The 25,106-nt window shown below is 45.5% G+C and overlaps 1 protein-coding gene across 1 annotated transcript in view; it reads right to left on the reverse strand.

Annotated features, from left to right (window-relative positions):
• Positions 1 to 877: 877 nt before the first annotated feature.
• kcnj19a (potassium inwardly rectifying channel subfamily J member 19a) overlaps positions 878 to 25,106 on the reverse strand; it is a 43,944-nt gene continuing 19,715 nt past the window's right edge. The window contains exons 2-3 of the mRNA XM_051918923.1: positions 9,300 to 9,516; positions 878 to 1,838 (exon numbers count right to left, since the gene is read on the reverse strand). Coding sequence (XP_051774883.1) covers positions 1,231 to 1,838; positions 9,300 to 9,516 — 825 coding nt within the window. The 3' untranslated portion in view covers positions 878 to 1,230. The remainder of the gene's footprint in view (positions 1,839 to 9,299; positions 9,517 to 25,106) is intronic.

Consider the following 25,106-nt stretch of genomic DNA (forward strand, 5'->3'; position numbering starts at 1 on the left):
AACTCACTGGCCAGTAGAGACAAAAAAAATCTTCCTTTGTAGTGAGATAGGCACACAGTAAAGTGAAAGGCACACTACCACCCCTTTCCTGGAGCTTTGCCCACCCAGGGGTCCATGGGGCCTCTAACTGAGTCTCTGGGAGTCACAGAACCCTCCCTCTCTGACACATTGTTATCATTGAATGCTACCCCCTAACACTCACCCCAAGCCCCCACATGTGCCGTCCTTTTCATCCGCACACTCAGTGCCCACTGAAGGACCCATTGTCCCGGCTCCCCTCCACTAGCACCGTCACTCACCCACTTCACAATAAGAGCTGAACTCTCCCTGTGCTCATCCCTCCCTGTGCCTGGGTGTGTGAAGGACCCTCTCTGTCAGTTAAAGTGCCCACGTGGATGTGTCGTCTCTCGTGTAGGTCCCTTTCATGGCTTTGTTCTTTTCTGCTAATAGTTTTGAATTAAAAGGCAGTGGGAGCTCCCCGAGTCCGTGAAGGGCGCTATAGAAGTGCAAACTGCACATGGTTACTGTTTTAAAGTCGGGTTTAATGTCATCATACAGCAGGTCTCCTTTCTTACGACGGGACGTTGGGTTTTTATGGCTACTTATTGTGATGCCACCAGGGGGCGGTGTGGCGAAATATTGCACGTGTTTCTCCCCTAACGTCCAGACTTTGGTCCAATGGTGCAGTTCTGTGGTCTACAAGTTTGAGGGTGAAGGTTCTAGAGTTTCACCAGGATGCAGGATTGTGGGGCGCGATTGCAAGGAATGATGGGAGTCTATAGGGTTACCTTTCAATTAGGCAATGCATGATGGACAAAGTGCTAGGAGATCTCATCAGCTGTGCTGCTCCTTTCCCTCTCTGTGGTGCTGGGGGTCTTGGCCTCATGTGGCTGGTAGAGAATAAGGCCTGAGGACACAGGGACCAAATCCCAAGGACAGCTCTGTAGGTGGGACAGCTAGAGGCGGGTGAGGTGTCGGGGGGGCACCCCACGTTCATATCGCCATCGCAGTCTCTGCTTTCAGGAGTGTGATTGTGTCTTGAGCTTGTTTCACTCAGAGCTGGCTTGGTGTGGGAACTACCTAGGAGATGACCTCTCGACGGGCCAGTCATGGACCCCCTGATTTGCGTGCATCCTAAAGCTCCACTTTGGAATGGAGGTGATAAAAAAATAATAAAAAAAAATGAAATCACAGTTGTACCCCCAAAACTACTTGTGCAGGCTGCCAGCCCTAAGTGAGGCGGTCCGAGTTCATTTTCCTCAGCTTGGCAGGCAGCTTGTCCTCGGGCCTCCCCACTCCCACCGGCGTGATGGGCACGGTCTGTTCGAGGTCCCCGGTGGACTGTGTCATGGGCTCCGAGCTGATTTTCAGGGCCTTGAGCTGCAGTCTCTCCTCCACGTCCCCCTGGCTCGGCACCGAGCTAATCCTCTGCAGCTTGAGGGGCAGGTCCCCCGTGCTGCAGGTCTTCTCCGAGTGGTGGGACGTCATCCTCAGGATCTTCCTCTGCAGCTCATCTTTGCCTGAACTCATTCGCTGCAGTTTGCTGGGCAGCCTGCTGCTGCGCTCCTCAATGGTGTCGATGCAGTCCACCGAGAAGACTCGCTCCCTCCTGGCCATCTTGGCCTCCCCCAGAGCCGGGGTGTTCAGTGGCGACGGCAGGGCCATCTGCTCCTCCTGCTCCTTGACGCTGTATGGCGGAGTGGGCACCTCGAAGGTGGCATGAAACTGAGAGTAGTCCACTCGGAAAAAGCCTTCTTCCAGTGACATGACCGGCAGGAAGCGGTGGCCCCAGAGCACCTCGTCTTCGGTGTAGGAGGTCCGGGCTTGACAGGTCATTCCTGAGAAGACACAACAAGACATCCTTTGAGTGGAGGGCATGCTGGGCTTTCACAAATCATCACTTAACAAAACCAATTCGTGTGGAAGAGTACCTGTTTGGGGGCAGTATGGAGACAATGAGCCCCCACTTGCCTTCAAGCCCGTGCAGACTTGTGGCCTTAAGTGACATCAGTGTGACCTTATAGAAAGGTAAGCAATCGGGGGACACCGCCTCGGACCTCCATGACCCACCCAGAGCTATTAAATCTATGTACTTGCTCCAAAATGATATGGACATCCAAAAGGAGGATTGACAGAAGGTGGCCACTTAACATCCAGCAAGACTCAATAAACAAACAAACAAACAAACAAACAAATAAATAAATAAATAAATAAATAAATAAACAAACAGTCCTGTGGTGGGTTGGCACCCTGCCCGGGATTGGTTCCTGCCTTGTGCCCTGTGTTGGATGGGATTGGCTCCAGCAGACCTCCGTGACCCTGTGTTCGGATTCAGCGAGTTGGATAATGGATGGATGGATAAACAAACAAACAAATAAATAAATAAATAAATAAATAAATAAAAGACAAAAGCTCACTTTTGAGGTATACAAGCGAAGCTTAATGGGTGGTGCTGCTAAAAAAAAATCAAGAAAGTCCGGCTAGCACCTGACTGAAGGCTATGGCATCACCTTTGCTGCCCCCTACAGTGTATGACGGGGACTGCTCTTCCATCCTATCATTTTGCCTCTTCTGGTGGTTAACGTTACGGATCAACTTGAGTTGGTGTTTATTGTTAATAATAATAATAATAATAATAATGCATTTTATTTATAGGGGCACTTTACATTAGCAGTAACTCTCAAAGTGCTTGTTGTTTATTGTTGTTTTTGGAATGATGTTCTTTCATATTTTTCATGTATTTTCTATCATGTTTGTAATTACGTTCTGCCTTTTTTAAATGTGCCTCCATTCTGTATGCTTTGTGGGTGGAGCAGCAGGAGGCGGGGTCACCATGATGTCACTGCTGCTGAGACCTCCCCCACACTTCATATTCCAGCCTCAGTAGCATTTTATAACAATAATAAAAATAATAATAACATTTATTTCGATAGCACATTTTCATACAAATGGTACAGCTTTACAAGATTAAGAAAGAAAAGTTTATATAAATCAAAAATATAAAAATAAAAAAATACATTTATAAATGTATATATATATATATATATATATATATATATACTGTGGTAAGTCGCTGGGGGTGGTACCCAGCCAGGACGCCCAGGAGGACCGGAGGAGGGCTTACGCCTCCTCCAGACCACGAGGGGGCGACCGCCCTGGTGGCTTTGGGGACCACAGGAACTGAGCTTAGCAGCTCAACCCTATAGGGGAGCGTCCCAATGCCTATGGAGCCCTGGCCCTCAACACTTCCACCACACCCAGAGGTGCTGGGGGAAAGAGACCAGGGACACCAGGAGTGCTTCCAGGTGCGCAGCCGGTACTTCCACCACACTGAGGAGTGCCAGAGGAAGCTAATCGGGAGGCGCCTGGAGCACATCCGGGTGGGGATAAAAGGGGCCACCTGCCTCCGTTCGATGGCTGGAGTCGGGAGGAAGAAGGCAAGAGCTGGGAGGAGAGGAGTGGAGGCGGACCAGAGAGGACGGCATTGTGTGAGAGGCCTGGACTTTGGGGGAGTTTTGGGTTGTGTGTTTCACCTTGTAAATAAACGTGTTGTGGTGCTTAAAAGATGTCTGCCTGTCTGTGTCCGGGCTGTGCTCCACAATATATAATCCAACATCTGTCTGTCTGTCCGCTTTTTTAGATCGGGTTTTTTCCTTTAATTTGCTTAAACATTCCGGTTGATTTTTCACGACTTCTCTCACCACGTTAAGTATCAGAGTTTGCTTGTGGTACCAATTTATTTGCACGAATCCAAGAGAGAGGCTGCTGGCCGAGGGGGGGGGTGGAAGCGGGACCGCAGGAGTAGGGAGGTGGGGCCTCAGGAGTAGGAAGATGGGCGGGGCCTCAGGAGTAGGGAGCTGGGTGGGGCCTTCAGGAGTGGGGAGGTGGGGCCTCAGGAGTAGGGAGATAGGTGGGGCCCTCAGGAGTGGGGAGGTGGGGCCTCAGGAGTAGGGAGATGGGTGGGGCCTCAGGAGTAGGGGGCTGGGCCCTCAGAAGTGAGGAGGTGGGCCCTCAGAAGTGAGGAGGCAGGCCCTCAGGAGTGGGGAGGCAGGGCCTCAGGAGTAGGGAGCTGGGTGGGGCCTCAGGAGTGGGGAGATGGGTGGGGCCTTCAGGAGTGGGGAGGCAGGCCCTCAGGATTAGGGAGATGGGCAGGGCCCTCAGGAGTGGGGAAGTGGGGCCTCAGGAGTAGGGAGATGGGCGGGGCCTCAGGAGTAGGGGGCTGGGCCTTCAGAAGTGAGGAGGTGGGCTCTCAGGAGTGGGGAGGCAGGGCCTCAGGAGTGGGGAGATGGGCGGGGCCTTCAGGAGTGGGGAGGTGGGCCCTCAGGAGAGGGGAGATCACTAACACGCCAGCCTCTCTTTGAGTTGCTCTACCTGTTGCCACGTGTTGGAGCGCACCTTGCCTCTTCTTATACCCGTTTGTTCAGCAGACATGATCATCTAGAGATTATTAAGGAGTAACGTGTGTTTTAGAGGGTAGTCGTTGATTGGCAGAGATATTACGGCCACATGCTCTTCTTCTCACGTGGGGGACGCTCTCCCCTCAGAGCTGAACACGATCAGATACAGTGCCAACGTTTGATGACAGTGCATGCCTATCTTTCGCTTGGCCAGAATTACATTTTTTTTTTATTTTTGATTTTTAATATTTGTCCCATTTCACTACTATGTGGGCGGAGCCATGGGGGATAGCCACTTAAAAATAAATTCTAAAATGAATTTTGTAGAAATGTACCCCAAAGTGCAGGGGGCGCTCTCACTGGACTCCGACCCTCAAACATGAGCCAAAGAAGCTAAGACTTTATCAGCAATCATCAGGAGTGAGGAGAGCACAAAGCACAACACCTGCCAAGGTAAAGAAATAACCGCCTGGGTGTTCCTCTGTGGGTTTAAGTGTCTGTTTAGGTGGGGGGGGGGGGGGGTGGCTGGCCCACTTACCATAACACACACCTTCAAGCTTCCCCATTTTGCCTCTCGCCACTCAAGCACTTGCTGCTGTCTTCCTCCCCACTCCTCACCTAACTGAATTCTGACTGTGAGGTCCATGCCAGGGACACCTTAACCCATCGGGCATCGCCTTACCAACCGCTGTCATCATCAGTCCCTTTACTGCTAGCCCACTGCATCCTTGGGGGTGTCTTCTGCCATTCCCTGTCCCATTCTCTGTGAGCTGCTGGAGGACAATCCAATCCACGCTTTGCTGTGTTCTTCCCACTTGTTGCCTCTTTTCCTTGCTCCTTTCTGACTGCTCTATAAGGCCCTGATGATGATCTACTGATGTCCCCATACGACTTGACCTTCATCTTCTTCACTACTGTCAGAAGGTCTTGTGGCATATCTGCTGTCCTTCCTCGGCTTCCCCTGGGACTCAGTGAGCCCCCCACCTGCCCTGCGTGGCCTTTTTATGTCTGCAGATGACACATAGGTTACAAAGTCAGTCATTTGAAGACATTATTGTCAGCGTGGAGGTTTTTCATATAGTGCCTTTCACAGTCAGCCCTTTCATTTTGCACTCCGCCTTTTTAAGAGATGAAGAGATAGGAAAGGGGCTATATAATAGATAGACAGAAGTATATTTGTCCCACAGGTAAGTTTAGTTTTTTCAGAAGCTCAAGAAATGTGGAACTGCAGGACTCTCTGACCAGCCATGTTGGATTTTGCCAGCTTTCTTTCCATGTGTTCAGGTTGTGTTGCGTGGCCACCCAGAGCCTCCAGCAGGCACGGAGGTTAGGCCTCCTGGGATTTTATTTGGATGAAATAATTAGGAATGTGACATAAGCCAGGGGACCGAGACCGAGACGTTTCGGCGTCATCAGCCCGAGGCACATGGGAGCGGAGCGGTCAAGTGGTCACTCCAATGACCTCGCGGGTCAAAGTGGCACAACACACAGGGGATGTGTAGCTGAGCTGTCAGAAAGCTGGCATCTGTGTGGCCAGACGGTCGGTGTTAGCCGCAGGCTTCCCGGGCGTTTTAAAAAGATTTTTATTTTTCTTGCTGTAATTATTACTTTGACCTTTCCGTCTCGAGGACTGACCTTTAAAATCCATAGACGTGCGAGTGGTGCGTGCGAGACGACATCCTGAAGACCCGCCATACCAGGGAAGGAGCTGAGGGTGCGGGTGTCACATCAGCGTCACATCGTCAAGGCACTAAAGAGGCGAGTTTGGCAGGAAGAGTCTCCATTCTGGATTTCTTTAATTGTTTGCCACCTTCAGTTAATTTTATTATAAATGTTTTGCTTGATATGGACGGGCCATTCGTCTATTCTTTGTCCAGTTATCTAAGTCAGGGTGCTGCATTTTGTTTTTATTTTATTTTATGGTAAAGGTTTCACAAAGCTTTCTCTATAGGCTGTCCTATGTTACATATTAAATGTGCTATATAAATACCTTTATGTATAAAGCTGTAAAAAAAATAAGTCAAGTTGGGGAGCATCGCACTGGTACAGCGCATCGCCGCACCCAACACACGACGATAACAACTCGGGATCCCGGTTGGCAGACACGCGGTCCAGTCCCACCCTCCAGAAATGACCCTCGACCTGCCGCAGTCTGGTGTTATGTGGGCGACCCCTTGGCCTGATCTCCATCTTACGAGACGGATCACCCTCGTAGTGAAAAAAAATACAACAGTATATAAATGTATCGTGAAATGTGACAATACAAGAAAACGCCATGATATGTGAGCAGGAATAATTACAATTTTTATGACCTGTGCTGTGCGTTTCCTTATTTTAATTTCATTACCCTCCCCATTTATTTATTGCAGTGACGGCGCACATCATGGAAAACGGCGTAAAATTAAAACTGCCATTTTGATCCGTCAACGTTAAGAGGGCGGGCGCTAGACAAGACTGTGTTTTGATTGGTGAGTCTTTGGTGAAGGGGGAAGTGCACAGCCGCAACATTACACACGCCCTTGAGCCGCGGGAATCCTGAAGCAGGCAAAGCACATGCGCAGTTATGACCGTCACCCACACGAGCGCAAGAACAAGCTGACCAGAATCGGGCCACGAAGCTTCAGATTCATCATTAGGAGTCGGCATGTGAAGGCAGAAGAGTCACGCCCGCTTTACCGACGATTTACCAATCAAAAGACAGCGCTTGCTAGAGCCAGCCCTCTCAAAGGTGACAAGTGAAAGTGACAGTTGTCATTTCAGGGCTTGTGTCAGGTTACATGCGCGTCACTGACAAATAATGACATGCATACATAAAGAAATAAGCAGCAAACAATATATTTCATGACAGATTTAATAATTCGTGCTCACATACCATATACAGTACAGTATAGTTGTTGATCTGCACATTTATTTATTTATTTATTTATTTATTTATTTATTTATTTATTTATTCATGTCTAAAATATCTCCAAAAAGTGTAAATATTTTGTAAAGCCTTCAGATAAAAACTACAGATCAACATCACTATTTAAAATATCGTTCATATAAAGCTGTAAAGCTAATTACTTTAAAAAGCCTTTCACATTCTATGAAAGGCAGTATTCTATACACTTTCTTTCTTTCTTTCTTTCTTTCTTTCTTTCTTTCTTTCTTTCTTTCTTTCTTTCTTTCTTTCTTTCGGTTTATTTAATTTTAAGTACTTCTGACATTACTTGACAATAAAATGCACTGTATAATATAGCTTTCTTCCATTGTAAAGCTTAATACAAATCAGTACCTTGTATAATATTACATTATTCTAAATTTAAAATGTGTGTAGTATGTACTTGGGAAAAAAATGAAAATATTGCCATATAAAATGTATACTGAATCAATTTAAAAAGCACTTTGAATATTGTTATGAAGGACATGATGTGACTTTCTCATTTTTACAATAACTTTCTTCTGATTTTAAAATGATACTGCAATTTGATCCAATTTTCCTGCGGGTTTCACTTGGGGAGAAATAAAGCATTATCTATCTATCTATCTATCTATCTATCTATCTATCTATCTATCTATCTATCTATCTATCTATCTATCTATCTATCTATCTATCATATAGTGCCTTTCACCTCTATCTATCTATCTATCTATCTATCTATCTATCTATCTATCTATCTATCTATCTATCTATCATATAGTGCCTTTCACTTCTATCTATCTATCTATCTATCTATCTATCTATCTATCTATCTATCTATCTATCTATCTATCTATCATATAGTGCCTTTTTATCTATCTATCTATCTATCTATCTATCTATCTATCTATCTATCTATCTATCTATCTATCTATCTATCAATCATATAGTGCCTTTCACTTCTATCTATCTATCTATCTATCTATCTATCTATCTATCTATCTATCTATCTATCTATCTATCATATAGTGCCTTTCACATCTATCTATCTATCTATCTATCTATCTATCTATCTATCTATCTATCTATCTATCTATCTATCTATCTATCTATCTATCTATCTATCTATCTTACAGTGTATTTCATATCTATCTGTCTATCTACTACATAATTCTCCATAACACCCTCAAGCCCACTTTATTTCTTTGGGTCCCGGGGGTGTGGCGCCTATCCCAGCAGCGGTGAGCTCAGCCCCCGACGTGGCACCAGTCACTTCAGGGCACAGCCATGTGCTGATGTGTGGCCACCTTTTAATAAAATGTCGCACATACACTTTGGGGACTTGGGGGGGCGGGGGGGTATGGGTGGTCCCCGCATTCAGATTGTCAGAATATGGAAGCAGAACGCCGCCAGGTGTGTGATTTGAACCCAGGACGCTGGATTCGTCTGTGCTGAACATTGTAATCTAAGTTGTAAGAGAGACACTTTATTAAATAGTTTTTGCTTTCTAGTAATATTATTGTTCTAAACGTTTTGCAGGGTCTTGATATAAAAGATAATTATGAAATTTTGTGTTTTTTGGAGTACTAGGGTGTTGTACCGCGTTAGCCATTATGAATGTAGAGAAAAGCCAAGCACCACAATGCCTTTTATTGGCTAACTAAAAAGATCACAATATGGTTAGCCAATTAAAGGTTTCATTTTGCTATGTTTTTTGTGAAAGTAGTTGTTTAATAAATCACTTGCTTTGTGTAGTTAATATTGGACTCTGTTTAAATTTTACTATTATTTTTTGCACTGTAAAGTTAAAAGCTTTAATGTCTTACTGAGCACTGCTTGTGATTTCTTTTTGTTTGTTTCACTGCACATAAATTCTATTCTAAAGCCTGCGGCATTGACCTTCCCGTGACAGGCGCTGTATTCCCTTACATTCTTCCTGCACTATTAAATTAAAGCGCGTGTTGTCTTTATAGCGCTCTCAGTTTTGCTGCCTGCCTTACCTGTGGTCTCCACGATGCCCTCCAAGATGACCACAATCTCAAACTGCTCGTTCATCAGAGACCGCTGTGAGAGATCAAAGAAGGGGCTCTTGGGGTTGATTTCATGGCAGATTGTCAAAGGAGAGACCAAGAAAAGCTGATCGGCGCCCGTCCCAAAGCCGACATCCAGTTCACACTGATCCAGAGGAAGAAACTCACCCTCCGGGGTCTGCCGTGACTGAAATACAAAAAAGAGAATAAATGAAGAAGAGAGAAAGACGAGCCAAGTGGCAACATCCGCACTGAGCTCATGGCGGTCCTAACATCAGCTAGAAACGAAAAAGAGGGAGGGAGAGACAGCATGTGGAGTGGCGGACTCTAAAATGGACACCCGCAGGCACAAAGAGGTGAGCAGACCCTGCAGGGTCACACAAGCAGAACTGCAAATAAACTGGAAACCTCGGCCATTAGAGCTGCTCGGTCCCGAGAAACACGAGAGGAGCCACATGTTGAGCCGGAATACAGTCGGGGCCATAGAGCGCCTCTGCAGGACCCCAGCGGAGGACTCGTCAGGCTGTGCGGATGGGCAAGACCACAATAGAGTCATATGGTGGATTACCGGCACTACGAGGGGGTTTGTCGTTACTATGGAAATCATTTGATCGAGAATCAGAAGAAACGTGATTAAAAAAAGAGAAAAGTCGCTCCCAGCAGACACCCTCGTCCTCCAGCTAATCTCACAGGAAAGGCGCAAATTAGCAGATAGAATGAGGGGCCGCGCACTCCGCCTCGGCAGGATATTAAGCAGATGTGGAAGACTTCAGGTGAAATTAGCAATTAACCTTCATGTGATGTTTCGTCTGTTTAAGTAAGCAACGTCAGAAAATCCTTTACAAGAGAAGGGTCAGAGGAGAGCCAAGAAGGTTCACATTTTAACTTGCAGAACATGGTGGGGGGTATGACATTACTTAACAATAAAAGGCAACATATAATAAGCTTTCTTCCACTGTAAAGTTTAGTAGAAATTAGGACCCTGTATAATATTTAACAATCATAAATTAAAAAATGGGTGTAGCATCTATCTATCTATCTATCTATCTATCTATCTATCTATCTATCTATCTATCTATCTATCTAGACCTAGACCTCTTATCCCCAGTAGTTGTGAACAGGCTGGTGCCAATCCAAGATAGGAAGAACCTGATAGTGCAGCAGTAAAGCAATGGGGAGGATCTTCTGGTTTGGGGCTGCTTTGCTGCATCAGCACCTTGGCTGCTCATGTAATGAAATTCGACGCTACGGGACTTCTAATAGCAGCTTACTTTCTGCTCTCAGGTGGCCTGGCATGGGCACATTGGCAGTTTGAAATTGTCCTCATTTGTAGACAGTGGTTTCCAATTGTCTTTAATATCTCCTTCCAGACCCATATACTTCTTAAACCTTCTTTGTGAAGGCACCAGAAAGCTCTCTCAGTCCTGGCCTGGTGATAACACACACTGTTCAAACCAAACGAAATGTCCAAGCTTTAAATCGGCCCGCTTCAGACAAGGCCTGCCATATTGATATCCTGCTGATCATGCGCATCTGATTCAAATTCGTTGTCACGGAGGTATTTGATAACTGCAGGGGTGTGCTAACGTATTCCACGTGTTTATTTAAATTACACAATGGATTCTAAATTGTCCCTAGTGTGTGTGCTTGGTGTGTGTGTGTGTCCTGCGGTGGGCTGACGCCCTGCCTGGGGTTTTTTCCTGCCTTGCTCCCTGTGCTGGCTGGGATTGGCTCCAGCGGTCCCGCGGGTTGGAAAATGACCGACTGACTATAAAATGTAAATGTGGCCTGATGTTTGTTCTATTATATCACCTTTATCTATAGATACAATACAATACAATACAGTTTATTTTTGTATAGCCCAAAATCACACAGGAAGTGCCGCAATGGGCTTTAACAGCCCCTGCCTCTTGACAGCCCCCCAGCCTTGACTCTCTAATAAGACAAGGAAAAACTCCCAAAAAAACCTTGTAGGGAAAAATAGAAGAAACCTCTGTAAAGGCAGTTCAAAAAGAGACCCCTTTCCAGGTAGGCTGGGCGTGCAGTGGGTGTCAAAAGAAGGGGGTCAATACAATACAATACAATACAATACAATACAATACAATACACAGAACAGAACAATTTCTCAATATAGTAAGAAATAAAAAATATAAATTTTAGAAGTACAGAGCAGAATTTAACAGTAGATGATATATCCCATAATAAGATTTGGATTTGTATAGAGTCCTGGAGACCTCATCCTTCAAGCTGCCTCCCCCATTTGGCCATTCCACGGCTGAAACAGTGCTGGGCCAGCCAATCCGATGAAAGGACCCCTCTTTCCCACGATACCTGCAATCCTCAGATACCGTTTAAATGATGTCCACATACGTTTGAACAACATTTCATGGGGTGCACTTACTTTTTCACACGCCCGGAATGCGTCTCTGTATGTGAAACTGCATACCTGCATTTATAAAGCGCGCGTGTTTTTTTACCTGTTTGAGGTGCGCTTTCTGTATGCAAATGCGCGGTCACGTGCCTGTATTACCGCCCCTTTCCGCGGTTTTCTGCGCTGCTCGCTGTCCGGTCCGCTCGTGTATTTAAAAATGTAATTGATGATCGGACCCCGCCGACTCTGTGAGATCGGAGATCTGTCGCTGTCGTCGCTTCTCCGTGTGCTCTTTGTGTCGCCGTCACCGCGCAGTGCATTTGTTTTATGTCTCCTTTTGATTCTCCGCGTGTACTGAAGCGCCATAGCTCAGATCTTACGGAGTGTCGCTCAGCTCTCCTCATTTGTCATCTTTTTTTAAATTTATTTAAACATTTCCATAATTCACAGTCTGCTTACACGTGGAGCGCACTGCGTCCCGACCGCCTCATTAAACTCCTTCCGACGTGAGGCGAGGTAAAGGCACCTCAGGGTGGGCTTGACTACAGCGGCGCGTGCCACTCGAGGTGAGGTGGGCAACCCATCGAAAGCCTCGCTCCGGTTCGGATGACTGAAAATCGATGCGTTCTGATTTACAAATGTCATTCATCCCTGAGGCTGCGGCGGGGGGCTGCCGTCGGCAAGGCTGCGCTTCGCAGAGATAATTGATTCACTTTTGCGTCCGTCAGTCAAACTTTTTAACGGCTTCATCCTGTCGGGATAGCTAATTGAAGTAGCGGGAGAATCATAAAGGATGGCAGCACGAATAAATAAATACATACAAGAGATTAAACGCAAACAAACAAACAAACTCGAGTGTGAAGACGCCAGACATTCGACTCGCTGGCCGTTTTATATAGCGCCTTTCACCGTGGTGCTGATTACCGGCCGAATCTCAAACGTCATTAGATGTCATATTCCCTGCCACAGTCCATTTCCTTTGTGCAGGTTTTTACTTGCACCATCCAAGCACATTTAGTACTGTTTATTGTGGCCAAAAGCAGAAAAATCTTTTATAGACTTGACATTTTGTTCCTTAATTGCTCATTGGTTTCTTTTTTCATCTGCACTATAGTACTATTAGTTAGCATCTGTTGCATAAACACCAGTCTTAAATGGGGACATCCATGTCTACTTTTCTCACTTGGGTAAAGCGAATGCTCAGAGGTCACAAACGGCGCCCTAACGACTTCCAACTTCTCGGCCGTAAAGTACGACGACTGCTGGGACGTCATCGCGCATGCGCCGTTATGGCTGGCTTTCCCAGCGAGTGCTAGAATGAATGTCACGTAGCATGCTTATCTACCTATTTACGTGTTTATTTATTTAAAAAGCTTCTGTTAAAAGCCAAATTTCTTACTCGGGACAAAAAAAATAATTCTATCTATTATATATAGCCTATCATATCTCTCGATTGGTGTGGTCTGGGGTGGGCGTGTCTGTGGCTTCGGTCGTCGACGGCTGGTGCGTATCGTATCTCTCTTTTTCTTTGTTTGTTTTAGTTTTATGAATACTTTTTCTGTTTTTAAAGAGGACGCGTCAAAAGTTATACGAGATGGCTTATCTCCATAGTTTTTCAAATCTTTCCAGAAGGCACGCCATAATGTTGCTTGTTGATCCGGCGGTCTCGGTGGAGGCCTGCGCTATGGAGGTCGATAGGGTGGTGGGGTGTAAGAATGTGCGGTCGGCCTCACGTATGAATAAAGCGGTGGCGATTTTCCTGGACGATGAAGCGCTGGTGCCCCGACTGGTCGAGCAGGGTGTTGTGCTTAGTGGCGCGCTGATCTCGGTGTTGCCGCAGTCGACTACTGCCCGTAAGGTTATTATTTCTAACTAGTCATTAAGCCCGTTACAATAACGGGCGCTAGAACAGTAGTTCATAAACATTAGTAGGATCAGTCTATATTAAATGCCAAGGGAGCTTAATATTTTTGCAAGAAGCCTAAAGTAAAATAATAATAAAAATTAAATATGACAATACAGTAACTATAATTAATATAACATTTATCCTCTCCTCTGTGGCTGTTGATTGATGTGTTGCGTCTGTTTGAAGATCTCTTATCCTGCCTCTCTTTATTTTAGCTTGTTGCTGACGCAGTGATTTTCGTTCATCCGCAGTAAGACTTGCTCTCTTAGCTCTGTGTGTTTTGGCATTTTTCTGACGCTCATTTTCCTGTTCTGCAATAGATCTATTTGCTCAGCAACGGATTTTTTAAATAAATCTGCTTTTAAAAGTCATCCTATTGTAATCTCATGAAAATTCGTATATTTAGGAAAACCCCTTCAACGACTGACACTTGACACTTTACCGGGCCATGCTTCTTAATCGCAAATCTGACATCCTCAGAGTGAGGAAGCTGGTCTCCGCGTCTCAGTACCCGACTGGATTTTTCGTGCGTTATGTTTTAGGTCGAGCCTCGGATTCAGGAGGAACAGTGTGGTTTTCGTCCTGGTCGCGGAACAGTGGACCAGCTCTACACCCTTAGCAGGGTCCTGGAGGGTGCATGGGAGTTTGCCCAACCAGTCTACATGTGTTTTGTGGACTTGGAAAAGGCATTCGACCGTGTCCCTCGGGGAATCCTGTGGGGGGTGCTCCGGGAGTATGGGGTACCGGCCCCCCTGATAAGGGCTGTTCAGTCCCTGTACGATCGGTGCCAGAGCTTGGTCCGCATTGCCGGCAGTAAGTCGAACCCGTTTCCAGTGAGAGTTGGACTCCGCCAGGGCTGCTCTTTGTCACCGATTCTGTTCATAACTTTTATGGACAGAATTTCTAGGCGCAGCCAGGGCGTTGAGGGGGTCCGGTTTGGTGGGCTCAGGATTGGGTCACTGCTTTTTGCAGATGATGTTGTCTTGTTTGCTTCATCAGGCCGTGATCTTCAGCTCTCTCTGGATCGGTTCGCAGCCGAGTGTGAAGCGGCTGGGATGGGAATCAGCACCTCCAAATCTGAGACCATGGTCCTCAGCCGGAAAAGGGTGGAGTGCCCTCTCAGGGTTGGGAGCGAGATCCTGCCCCAAGTGGAGGAGTTCAAGTATCTCGGGGTCTTGTTCACGAGTGAGGGAAGAATGGAGCGTGAGATCGACAGGCGGATCGGTGCGGCATCCGCAGTAATGTGGGCTCTGCATCGGTCTATCGTGGTGAAAAAGGAGCTGAGCCACAAGGCGAAGCTCTCAATTTACTGGTTGATCTATGTTCCTACCCTCACCTATGGTCATGAGCTATGGGTAGTGACCGAAAGAACGAGATCGCGAATACAAGCGGCTGAAATGAGTTTCCTCCGCAGGGTGTCTGGGCTTTCCCTTAAAGATTGGGTGAGAAGCTCAGAGTAGAGCCGCTGCTCCTCCGCATCGAGAGGAGTCAGATGAGGTGGCTCGGGCATCTGATCAGGATGCCTCCCTGGTGAGGTGTTTTGGGCACGTCCAACCGGGAGGAGGCCCCGGGGAAGACCCAGGGCATGCTGGAGGACTATGTCTCTCGGCTGGCCTGGGAACGCCTCGGGATTCTCCCGGAAGAGCTAGAAGAAGTGGCCGGGGAGAGGGAAGTCTGGGCATCTCTGCTCAAGCTGCTGCCTTTGCAACCCGACCTCGGATAAGCGGGAGACAATGGATGGATGGATGGATGGATGTTTTAGGTCTCACCTCATTTACCGAAATCCGATTGGATCGGCCGCGCGAATATTTTATAGGTCCCGCCCTCTCTGTCTTTGAAACATCTGCTAGAGGCCCGTGACTCTGCCACTCATTCCACCCTTCCCTGTACTTCCGCCTTGTCCGTAATATGCGTTGAAGAGTGCCCCGCGCATGCGCACTTCACCAGAAGACACACACGGACACATGGACGCACACAGGGGTTTTATTAAAGAGTAGTATTTCTTGAGTAATGAAATCTTGCAGCGTGAACTGTGCAGATATGGAGAAGTGATGTCTCCGGTTAGCATGATTCCACTGAGCTGCAGATCCCCTGATTTAAAGCATGTTGTGTCTTTTCGGCGACAGCTTTATATGATTTATATGATGAACTTAACGTGGCCTTAAAGTACCGAGTGGAGGGTGTGGATTACGTGGTGTTTGTGAGTTTGGAATCGATGAAATGTTTCAATTGTGGTAGAGCAGGCCATAAAGCGATTGATTGTAAAAGAGAGAATGTTTATTTAAGTGATGAAGAAAGTAGAGAGAGTGAGCCAGAGACTGAAGAGGAGGAGGAGTTTGAAGAAGATGAGCTGAGTGAATTAGATGAGAAGGAAACCGAGGAGCTAATGGAGCCTGCTGACAAAGATAATGCTGCACTAGACTCTAAAGAAGAGCATGACAATAATAATGAAGGTGTGCTGGCCGAGCCTGGTGATACACCTGTAGATGAGCCCCATGTCCCAGGTGAAGGAGCCCCCGTCCTTAAAGAAGGGCGCACAGCTGAGACTGAGGAGGCCCCCACTGATCAGGCTGCAGAGGTCTGCAGTGACAAGACTGTCCCCCTGCTTCAGGATGAAGGGAGCTGTAATGATACAGTAGGAGATGATCCGTCTCCAAGTGGTGCCACCCTGCCCACCAATAATGGGACAAACTCGGACATGCCCAATGTTGATATTAATGAGGGCCATCTTGAGTTGGGCCTGGGCACTAAACAAATAGCAAGCAGGAATGAGTGAGGCAGATAAGATGGATGTGAGTGTGGAGTCGAGTGGGTGTGAGAAGACATCACAAATAACCACTAGGAAAAGAAAAGAAGCAGTGGAGTCCACCACGGGCGCAAAGAAGATTTTAATATCAGACAATCTGTCCAAACAACAAATTGTGTCAGTTAGAAAGAGGGATACTGCAGATAGTGGTGAAGGAGAAGAGAATGACTTGGACATTTCTGGCAACACCTTCTCAGTGTTTGGTTTGGAGCCTAAAGGGGGATACGGTATGAAGAACATCAGGACGTTCTTGGAATATTTAGAGGGAAAGACGGGTGGGGGTTCAAGTGCAGGACTATTTTCCGGACCTTGATCTCTTTTTGAGCTCAGCAAAAAACATAAAGCGCAATGCAGCTAACTTAGGGTTTGACCAAAAGGAGAACACCAGGTTAAAAAAATGAAATGAACAGAGTGCGCGAGATTCTTCAAAATAAGTCCTGATGGATGGTCAAGTCAAGCGAGTGAATCTGGTGTGTTTTGTGTGTGTAATTATGGCTGAGTTACATGTGGGGACCCTAAATGTGACCCTGGTCTGTGATTTTTTTACGACAAAAGCACTTACAGGTGCTGGTTATAAAATTAGAATATCATGACAAAGTTGATTTATTTCAGTAATTCCATTCAAAAAGTGAAACTTGTATATTAGATTCATTCATTACACACAGACTGATGTATTTCAAATGTTTATTTCTTTTAATGTTGATGATTATAACTGACAACTAGTGAAAGTCCCAAATTCAGTATCTCGGGAAATTAGAATATCAATTAAGACCAATGCAAAAAAAGGATTTTTAGAAATGTTGGCCAACTGAAAGGTATGAACATGAAAAGTATGAGCGTGTACAGCACTCAATATTTAGTTGGCACTCCTCTGGCCTGGATTACTGCAGCAATGCGGCGTGGCATGGAGTCGATCAGTCTGTGGCACTGCTCAGGTGTTATGAGAGCCCATGTTGCTCTGATAGTGGCCTTCAGCTCTTCTGAATTGTTGGCTCTGGCGTATTGCATCTTCCTCTTCACAATACCCCATAGATTTTCTATGGGGTTAAGGTCAGGCGAGTTTGCTGGCCAATCAAGAACAGGGATACCATGGTCCTTAAACCAGCTACTGGTAGCTTTGGCACTGTGTGCAGGTGCCAGGTCCTGTTGGAAAATGAAATCTGCATCTCCATAAAGTTTGTCAGCAGCAGGAAGCATGAAGTGCTCTAAAACTTCCTGGTAGATGGCTGCGTTGACCTTGGACCTCACAAAACACAATGGACCAACACCAGCAGATGACATGGCACCCCAAACCATCACTGACTGTGGAAACTTTACACTGGACCTCACGCAACGTGGATTCTGTGCCTCTCCTCACATCCTCCAGACTCCGGGACCTTGATTTCCAAAGGAAATGCAAAATTTACTTTCATCAGAGAACATAACTTTGGACCACTCAGCAGCAGTCCAGAGGCGAGACGCTTCTGACGCTGTCTCTTGTTCAAGAGTGGCTTGACACAAGGAGTGCGACAGCTGAAACCCATGTCTTGCATACGTCTGTGCTGGTGGTTCCTGAAGCACTGACTCCAGCTGCAGTCCACTCTTTGTGAATCTCCCCCACATTTTTGTTTCACAATCCTCTCCAGGGTGTGCGGTTATCCCTATTGCTTGTCCACTTTTTTCTACCACATCTTGTCCTTCCCTTCGCCTCTCTATTAATGTGCTTGGACACAGAGCTCTGTGAACAGCCAGTCTCTTTAGCAATGACCTTTTGTGTCTCGCCCTCCTTGTGCAAGGTGTCAATGGTCGTCTTTTGGACAACCGTCAAGTCAGCAGTCTTCCCCCTGATTGTGTAGCCTACAGAACTCGACTGAGAGACCATTTAAAGGCTTTGGAGTTCATTAGCTGATTAGAGTGTGGCACCAGGGGTCTTCAGTATTGAACCTTTTCACAATATTCTAATTTTCCGAGATACTGAATTTGGGACTTTCATTAGTTGTCAGTTATAATCATCAACATTAAAAGAAATAAACATTTGAAATACATCAGTCTGTGTGGAATGAATGAATCTAATATACAAGTTTCACTTTTTGAATTGAATTACTGAAATAAATCAACTTTGTCAAGATATTCGAATTTTATGACCAGCACCTGTAGATGTGGGCTTCCTACAAGAGACCCACTCAGATCCGGAGGGTCAGGCTGCCTGGGTGCGGGACTGGGGTGCGCCAGTGTGAGCGGGTGGGTGGCGGTGCTGATAAGTAAAACCTCGTTGTTAAAAATCACAAAGGTGACTGAGGTTACGGCTGGCAGACTGTTAGCTGTGCAGGCAGAGGTTGGCCCCCACTCGTTGGTTTTTATTAATGTTTATGCCCCCAATAATGGCACTGCCAGGGTGGATTTTTTTGAATTATTAAGGGGGGTTTTGGATGAATTTACTAAAAATGAGATCATCGTGCTGGGGATGGGGTGGGGGGGGGGGGGGGGGGAGTGGATTTTAATTGTACAGAGGACTGGGTTATGGATAGAAATGGGGCCGAGCCGCACTTGGGGTCAGTCAGGATACTCAAGGAAATCATCGAGGCCTGCGACTTGGTGGATGTGTGACGCTCCCACTTTCCAGCTGACAAACCGTTCACGTGGCTCACCTTCTCGATGGCCCTCTTGGATCGCTTTTACAGTCCGAAACGGCACCTCAATTTATTAACTGACACTCTCATCACTCCCGTCGCTTTTTCCGATCACTCTCTGGTTTCTGCTGCCTTTCTCCTCCCATTAAATCTTACTGGCATTTCAACACCACTCTCCTTCAGGACAGTCACTTTGTGGAATGTTTGAATTTCTTTTGGGAGCAGCGGAGTTCCACCAAGCTGCATTCTTGGATCCCTGAGACAGTGGTGGGACGTGTCCAAGGGGCAGATTCGACAATACACTGAACACGTCACCAAGGCCTGCATTTTAAAAATGGAGACACCCGAGGAGGAGATCACCGAGATCCATCAGACTCCGCTAAATGGCTACTCTGAAGATCTGCTGCACACCCTGAGCACAAAGAAAACAACACTACAGGATTTATTGGAGCTTCGAGCTCACGGAGCTTTAATACGTTCTCGTCTTCAACAACTTAACCATCTCGATGCACCTACAAAATTTTTCTTTGCTTTGGGGGGAAAAAAAAGGAGGCCCAAGGTAAAGTTATTCATGTTCTCCAAAAAGATACTGGAGAAGAGCTGAGAGAGCCTGAGGACATCCGGGACTTTGCTGTGTCGTTTTACGAGACTTTGTTTTCAGAGGAGCCGTCTGTCTCTCCTCTTCAGCCACTTTGTTCAAAGGACTGCCTCACATTTCTGGCGATTCAGCCGAGTTTCTGGACAGCGACCTCACTTTTCAAGAACTCACAGTTGCACTCAATGGTCTAAATACTGGAAATATGCCGGGAATTGATGGCTTAACGGGTGAATTTTATAAACAGTTCTGGCCGTTATTGGGTGTGGAGTTCTTTGAGGTGGTACTGGACAGTTTACAGGCAGGGGAGCTTCCGGTCAGCTGTCGCCAAGCTGTCGTCACTTTGCTCCCTAAGAAAGGCAACCTCTGCCTTCTGAAGAACTGACAGCCGGTGAGCTTACTCAACACGGACTGTAAAATCATTTCAAAGGGTTTAGCGACGAGGCTGAGGAAAGTGATGGGCGGCATCATCAACCCCTACCAGTCCTACTGCGTACCGGACAGACAAATCCACGACAACATATTTGTGCTGAGGGACGTCATTTCTGCATCGAAACTTTTCAATCTCGATGTTGCCGTTCTATTTTTAGGCCAAGAAAAGGCTTTTGATCGGGTCGATCACAAATATTTGTTCACAACTTCAAGAGCGTTTGGTTTTGGTTTACCTTTTGTAAAATACATCAAATTGTTGTATTCCAACGTGTTTTGGAGTGTTGAAAATCAATGGGGTGTTAAGCCAGCCATTCGCTGTGACCAGGGGGATTCGTCAGGGGTGTCCTGTGTCGGGGATGTTATACGCCATCTCCATTGAACCTCGAGAAACACCTGCAGGGATTCACAATTCCGTTGTGTAAAAACGCTGCCAATAAATAAAAATAAAATAAAATAAAAAGAGTAATAAAATCATCACCCTGAAAGCGGATAATAAATGTCACGTAGTATATGTGTACCAAATTTCAAGTCAATAGGTGAAACGGTTTGCGAGCTACAGGTGATTTAAAATCCTGGACAGACAAACGAACAGCCACGGTGGCAAATTATAGAAGAAGATGTGTAATATCGAAGAATTTGAAAAAGTGTGGGGAGTGAAGGGGGTGCTGTGCTCCATTGAGGGGGGGGCAACTAAAAATGAATTTGGAATAACGAAGAAGAGCTGGTGTGCGATTGTTATATGAAAAGGACTAGCTGGAGTACTGAATACTAAATACAGACTTGTGTACTTGACTTAATGTGTGGGGTAGGAGGCGTGGTGGAGTAATGTCAGTGTTATTTGTATTGATGTTGTCATGTCTTCTATTATTGTGCAAAATAAAGTTTATATTAAAAATAAAAAGAAATATCTCTATTATATAGTGCCTTTCACATCTATTTATTATATAGTACCTTATCTATCTATCATTATATAGTGCCTTTCACATCTATTTATTATATAGTACCTTATCTATCTATCATTATATAGTGCCTTTCACATCTATTGATTATATAGTACCTTATCTATCTATCATTATATAGTGCCTTTCACATCTATTTATTATATAGTACCTTATCTATCTATCATTATATAGTGCCTTTCACATCTATTTATTATATAGTACCTTATCTATCTATCATTATATAGTGCCTTTCACATCTATTGATTATATAGTACCTTATCTATCTATCATAGTGCCTTTCACATCTATTTATTATATAGTACCTTATCTATCTATCATTATATAGTGCCTTTCACATCTATTTATTATATAGTACCTTATCTATCTATCATTATATAGTACCTTATCTATCTATCATTATATAGTGCCTTTCACATCTATTTATTATATAGTACCTTATCTATCTATCATTATATAGTGCCTTTCACATCTATTTATTATATAGTACCTTATCTATCTATCATTATATAGTACCTTATCTATCTATCATTATATAGTGCCTTTCACGTCTATTTATTATATAGTACCTTATCTATCTATCATAGTGCCTTTCACATCTATTTATTATATAGTACCTTATCTATCTATCATTATATAGTGCCTTTCACATCTATTTATTATATAGTACCTTATCTATCTATCATTATATAGTACCTTATCCATCTATCATTATATAGTGCCTTTCACATCTATTTATTATATAGTACCTTATCTATCTATCATTATATAGTACCTTATCCATCTATCATTATATAGTGCCTTTCACATCTATTTATTATATAGTACCTCTATCTATCTATCTATCTATCTATCTATCTATCTATCTATCTATCTTTGTGATCCTGTTGACTATACTAAAATATCTATCATGTCGAAGTTAATTCTTCAAATTCATGGCGTACATAATAATGTAACCACACCATTTTCTAGGTCTGCTTCATCCAGAGCAGGGTTGTGGGGTGGGGGCTGGAGCCCATCCAAGCAGGAGAAGGGCACAAGGCAGGAAAATACCCCAGACAGGGCAGCAGTCCATTGCAAGGCAAACACACACACACACTCTTACTTACATACTCACTCTCACACACTCACACACACACACTCTTACTTACACACTCACTCTCACACACACACCAATCGGCCCCGTCAGTGTGTGAGGAGAGTGCAGTCCAAGGTGAGGTGAGTCTCGTCGCTGCTGCCCCTCGTGTTTCTCTCCTCTGTTTGAACAGGAAATGCGCCAATTCCACGATTTTGACTACAAAAATGATCACAATTATGGGAATCCTACAAAAAACAAATTTATAGCACAGAGCAGTGAACACATTTATGTTTCATTATTAGTTTGGGTGGCGCAGTGGGTAGCACTGCTGCCTCGCAGTTAGGAGTCCCAGGTTCCCTTCCTGGGTCCTCCCTGCATGGAGTTTCCATGTTCTCCCCGTGTCTGCGTGGGTTTCCTCCCACAGTCCAAAGACATGGAGGTTAGGTGCATTGGCGATTCTAAATTGGCCCTAGTGTGTGTGTGTGTGCCCTGCAGTGGGCTGGCGCCCTGCCCGGGGTTTGTTTCCTGCCTTGCGCCCTGTGTTGGATGGGATTGGCTCCAGTAGATCCACGTGACCCTGTATTTAGGATATAGTGGGTTGGAAAATGGATGGATGGATTATTAGTTTTTATTTTTACTTTTCGAGCCTCACCTGCCTCCCCTGACCACAGGTCCATGCCCACAGAAAACGGCAGAGATTTTTAGAAATAGGTGTGATGGTTTTAATGTGATGCTTGAACAGACAGACAGACAGACAGAAATTGAGTCGTATTCAGATTTGACAGATCGATGCTAAATCAACAAAGTGCCGTTCCTTCCGAGCAATTTCAATGATTAACTTGTTGCTGCCGACTAGTGGACATGTAGTGCTATTACTTTAGTATTTTTTCATCAAATAAAGGCAACATGTAGTAAGGTGGCTTGTTTTTGTTTTTCTAGGTAATTGTATATAGAAAATCTAAAATTATTTTATAATCCTGTACTGAAATAACCTTAATGTTTTGTAGAAACAGGTATGGTGGTTTTCGCGTGACGCTGTAACAGTCAGTCAGTCAGTCATTTTCTGACCTGCTTAGTCCTGAACAGGGTCACATGGTCTGCTGAAGTTTATCCTAGCTGGCACAGGGCACAAGGAACAAACCAAGGACAGGGAGCCAGTCTATCACAAGGTGATCACACAAACCCCAATCACACACTAGGGCCAATCCACCGAACGTGCACATCTTTGGACTACGGGAGGAAACCCATACAGACACAGGCAGAACATGCAAACTCCATGCAGGGAGGTCCCAGGATGCGCCTCGCCACGAGACAGCAGCACTGCCACTGCGCCACCGTGCCACCCAACGCTCTAACAAACAAAAATTCAATTTCATACATAAATAGATTGGCTGCATGTACCATGTGAGTCTGTTATTGAGTTTATTACCTGTGCCTGTGTGTTGGTTTTCATGTATTGTATTAAATATTCAAACTATCATATGTATATTGTATGATAATAGCTAAGGATCTGCACTGGTTCAAATCCCCGTCACTGCCAAAAGAGACCCTACTCTGCTGGGCCCTTGAGCAAGACCCTTAACCTGTAATTGCTCCAGGGGTGCTGTACAATGGCTGACCCTGCACTTTGACCCCAAGGGGTATGCGGAAACTAACAAATTCCTAATACAAGAAATTGTATAAGACAAAAAAAAATTATAATTAAAATACAATTATATTTATCATTCCAAGTTTAAAACCCAATTATCAGGGGCTGCCTAACTGCCTGTCTTTTCTAAGATGTCTTATATATAAAACATACACACACACACACACACAGTATGTACAGTACAGTAAGGGCACCTTCAGGGCTCTTGTACTGTACGCAGTTCCACCAGGGGCGCTGTTGCTAACTTCTTCTTCTTCTTCTCCTCCATCTGCAGCTCCAGAGGGCGGCACCAGCAAGATGCCTGACCACGCCTCCTGAGTATTCCCAGAGGCCACGCCTCCTTCCAGAGAGCTGTCTAGATATCTGTCCCCGTCACCAAATGTGACAGTTTAATTCAGGACTTGCACTGAAGAGAGCTCCTGTACTCCCTGCAAGCCTTTTTTGTGGCCCCTTTCTTTCTTTTGGTTTACCAAGGAGGTACCCCAACCTTTGCCCTGTCCCCTTTGTGACACACACACACACTGTATGTAGTTCTAGATAAATATTTCTTCACCCCCCCCCCCCCCCCAAGTCCAACCAGTAGGATAACAAAAGACAAGAGTTGTGAGTGGCTCAGCAAACTCCCAATCCTCTGCCTTCCTCTCCAGCCCCGAAGACCTCGCCCAATTGGAGGTGCTGTGACATCACCAAGCCCCACCTCCCCACCCACCACTATGCCAATAAAGAGCATCAGCCTCACTAACGTCATCAGACCCAGCGAGGGCATCAGAACCCACGTGAGGCTCCAAGACCTCTGGCAGAGTCTCCAAATTGAAAGCACAGGCCTGGTCAAAGTCAGTGAGGTGTCCCCTGAAGCCCCCAATCCTTCTGACGATTTCTTTGTGTCATCTTTCAGGTTTTCACAGACCTGTCTATGGGGCGTTTCGTTGTGTCACCTCCGTGTTGCAGGTCCTTGGTGTTTGCGCTTGTGTCACTAGCTGTGACTTTCAGTGTGACCCTTTGGCTTATGTGTGTGTATATTCTGTACACGTCTACACACGCGCTTCATAGCTGAAGTATACAAATTTGTCATATAGCGCCTTGAATCATCAGTCAGTCCCCCATGTCATTTTCACATCATTTATGATGTACAGATAGCATGAGCCTCCAGTGCCATTTAAACCCGTGACCCTGAGTTTGCCACCCGTGCCTGTACCACAGTACCATCTTACACTGGCACCCAGCATGTATGTGGGATTCTTCCCAGAATAATTTGCACAGCCTGCAGCACTTCAAAGTGAAGCTGTCCATTAGACAAAGCACAATGGCATTAAACCACATCAGAGCCCGCCAGGTCTCTCTAGAAAGCAAAGTTTTGCAGGGCAACACTGGTG

This window comes from Erpetoichthys calabaricus, chromosome 14 (genome assembly GCF_900747795.2).
Source record: "Erpetoichthys calabaricus chromosome 14, fErpCal1.3, whole genome shotgun sequence".
Taxonomy (NCBI): Eukaryota; Metazoa; Chordata; class Cladistia; order Polypteriformes; family Polypteridae; genus Erpetoichthys; species Erpetoichthys calabaricus.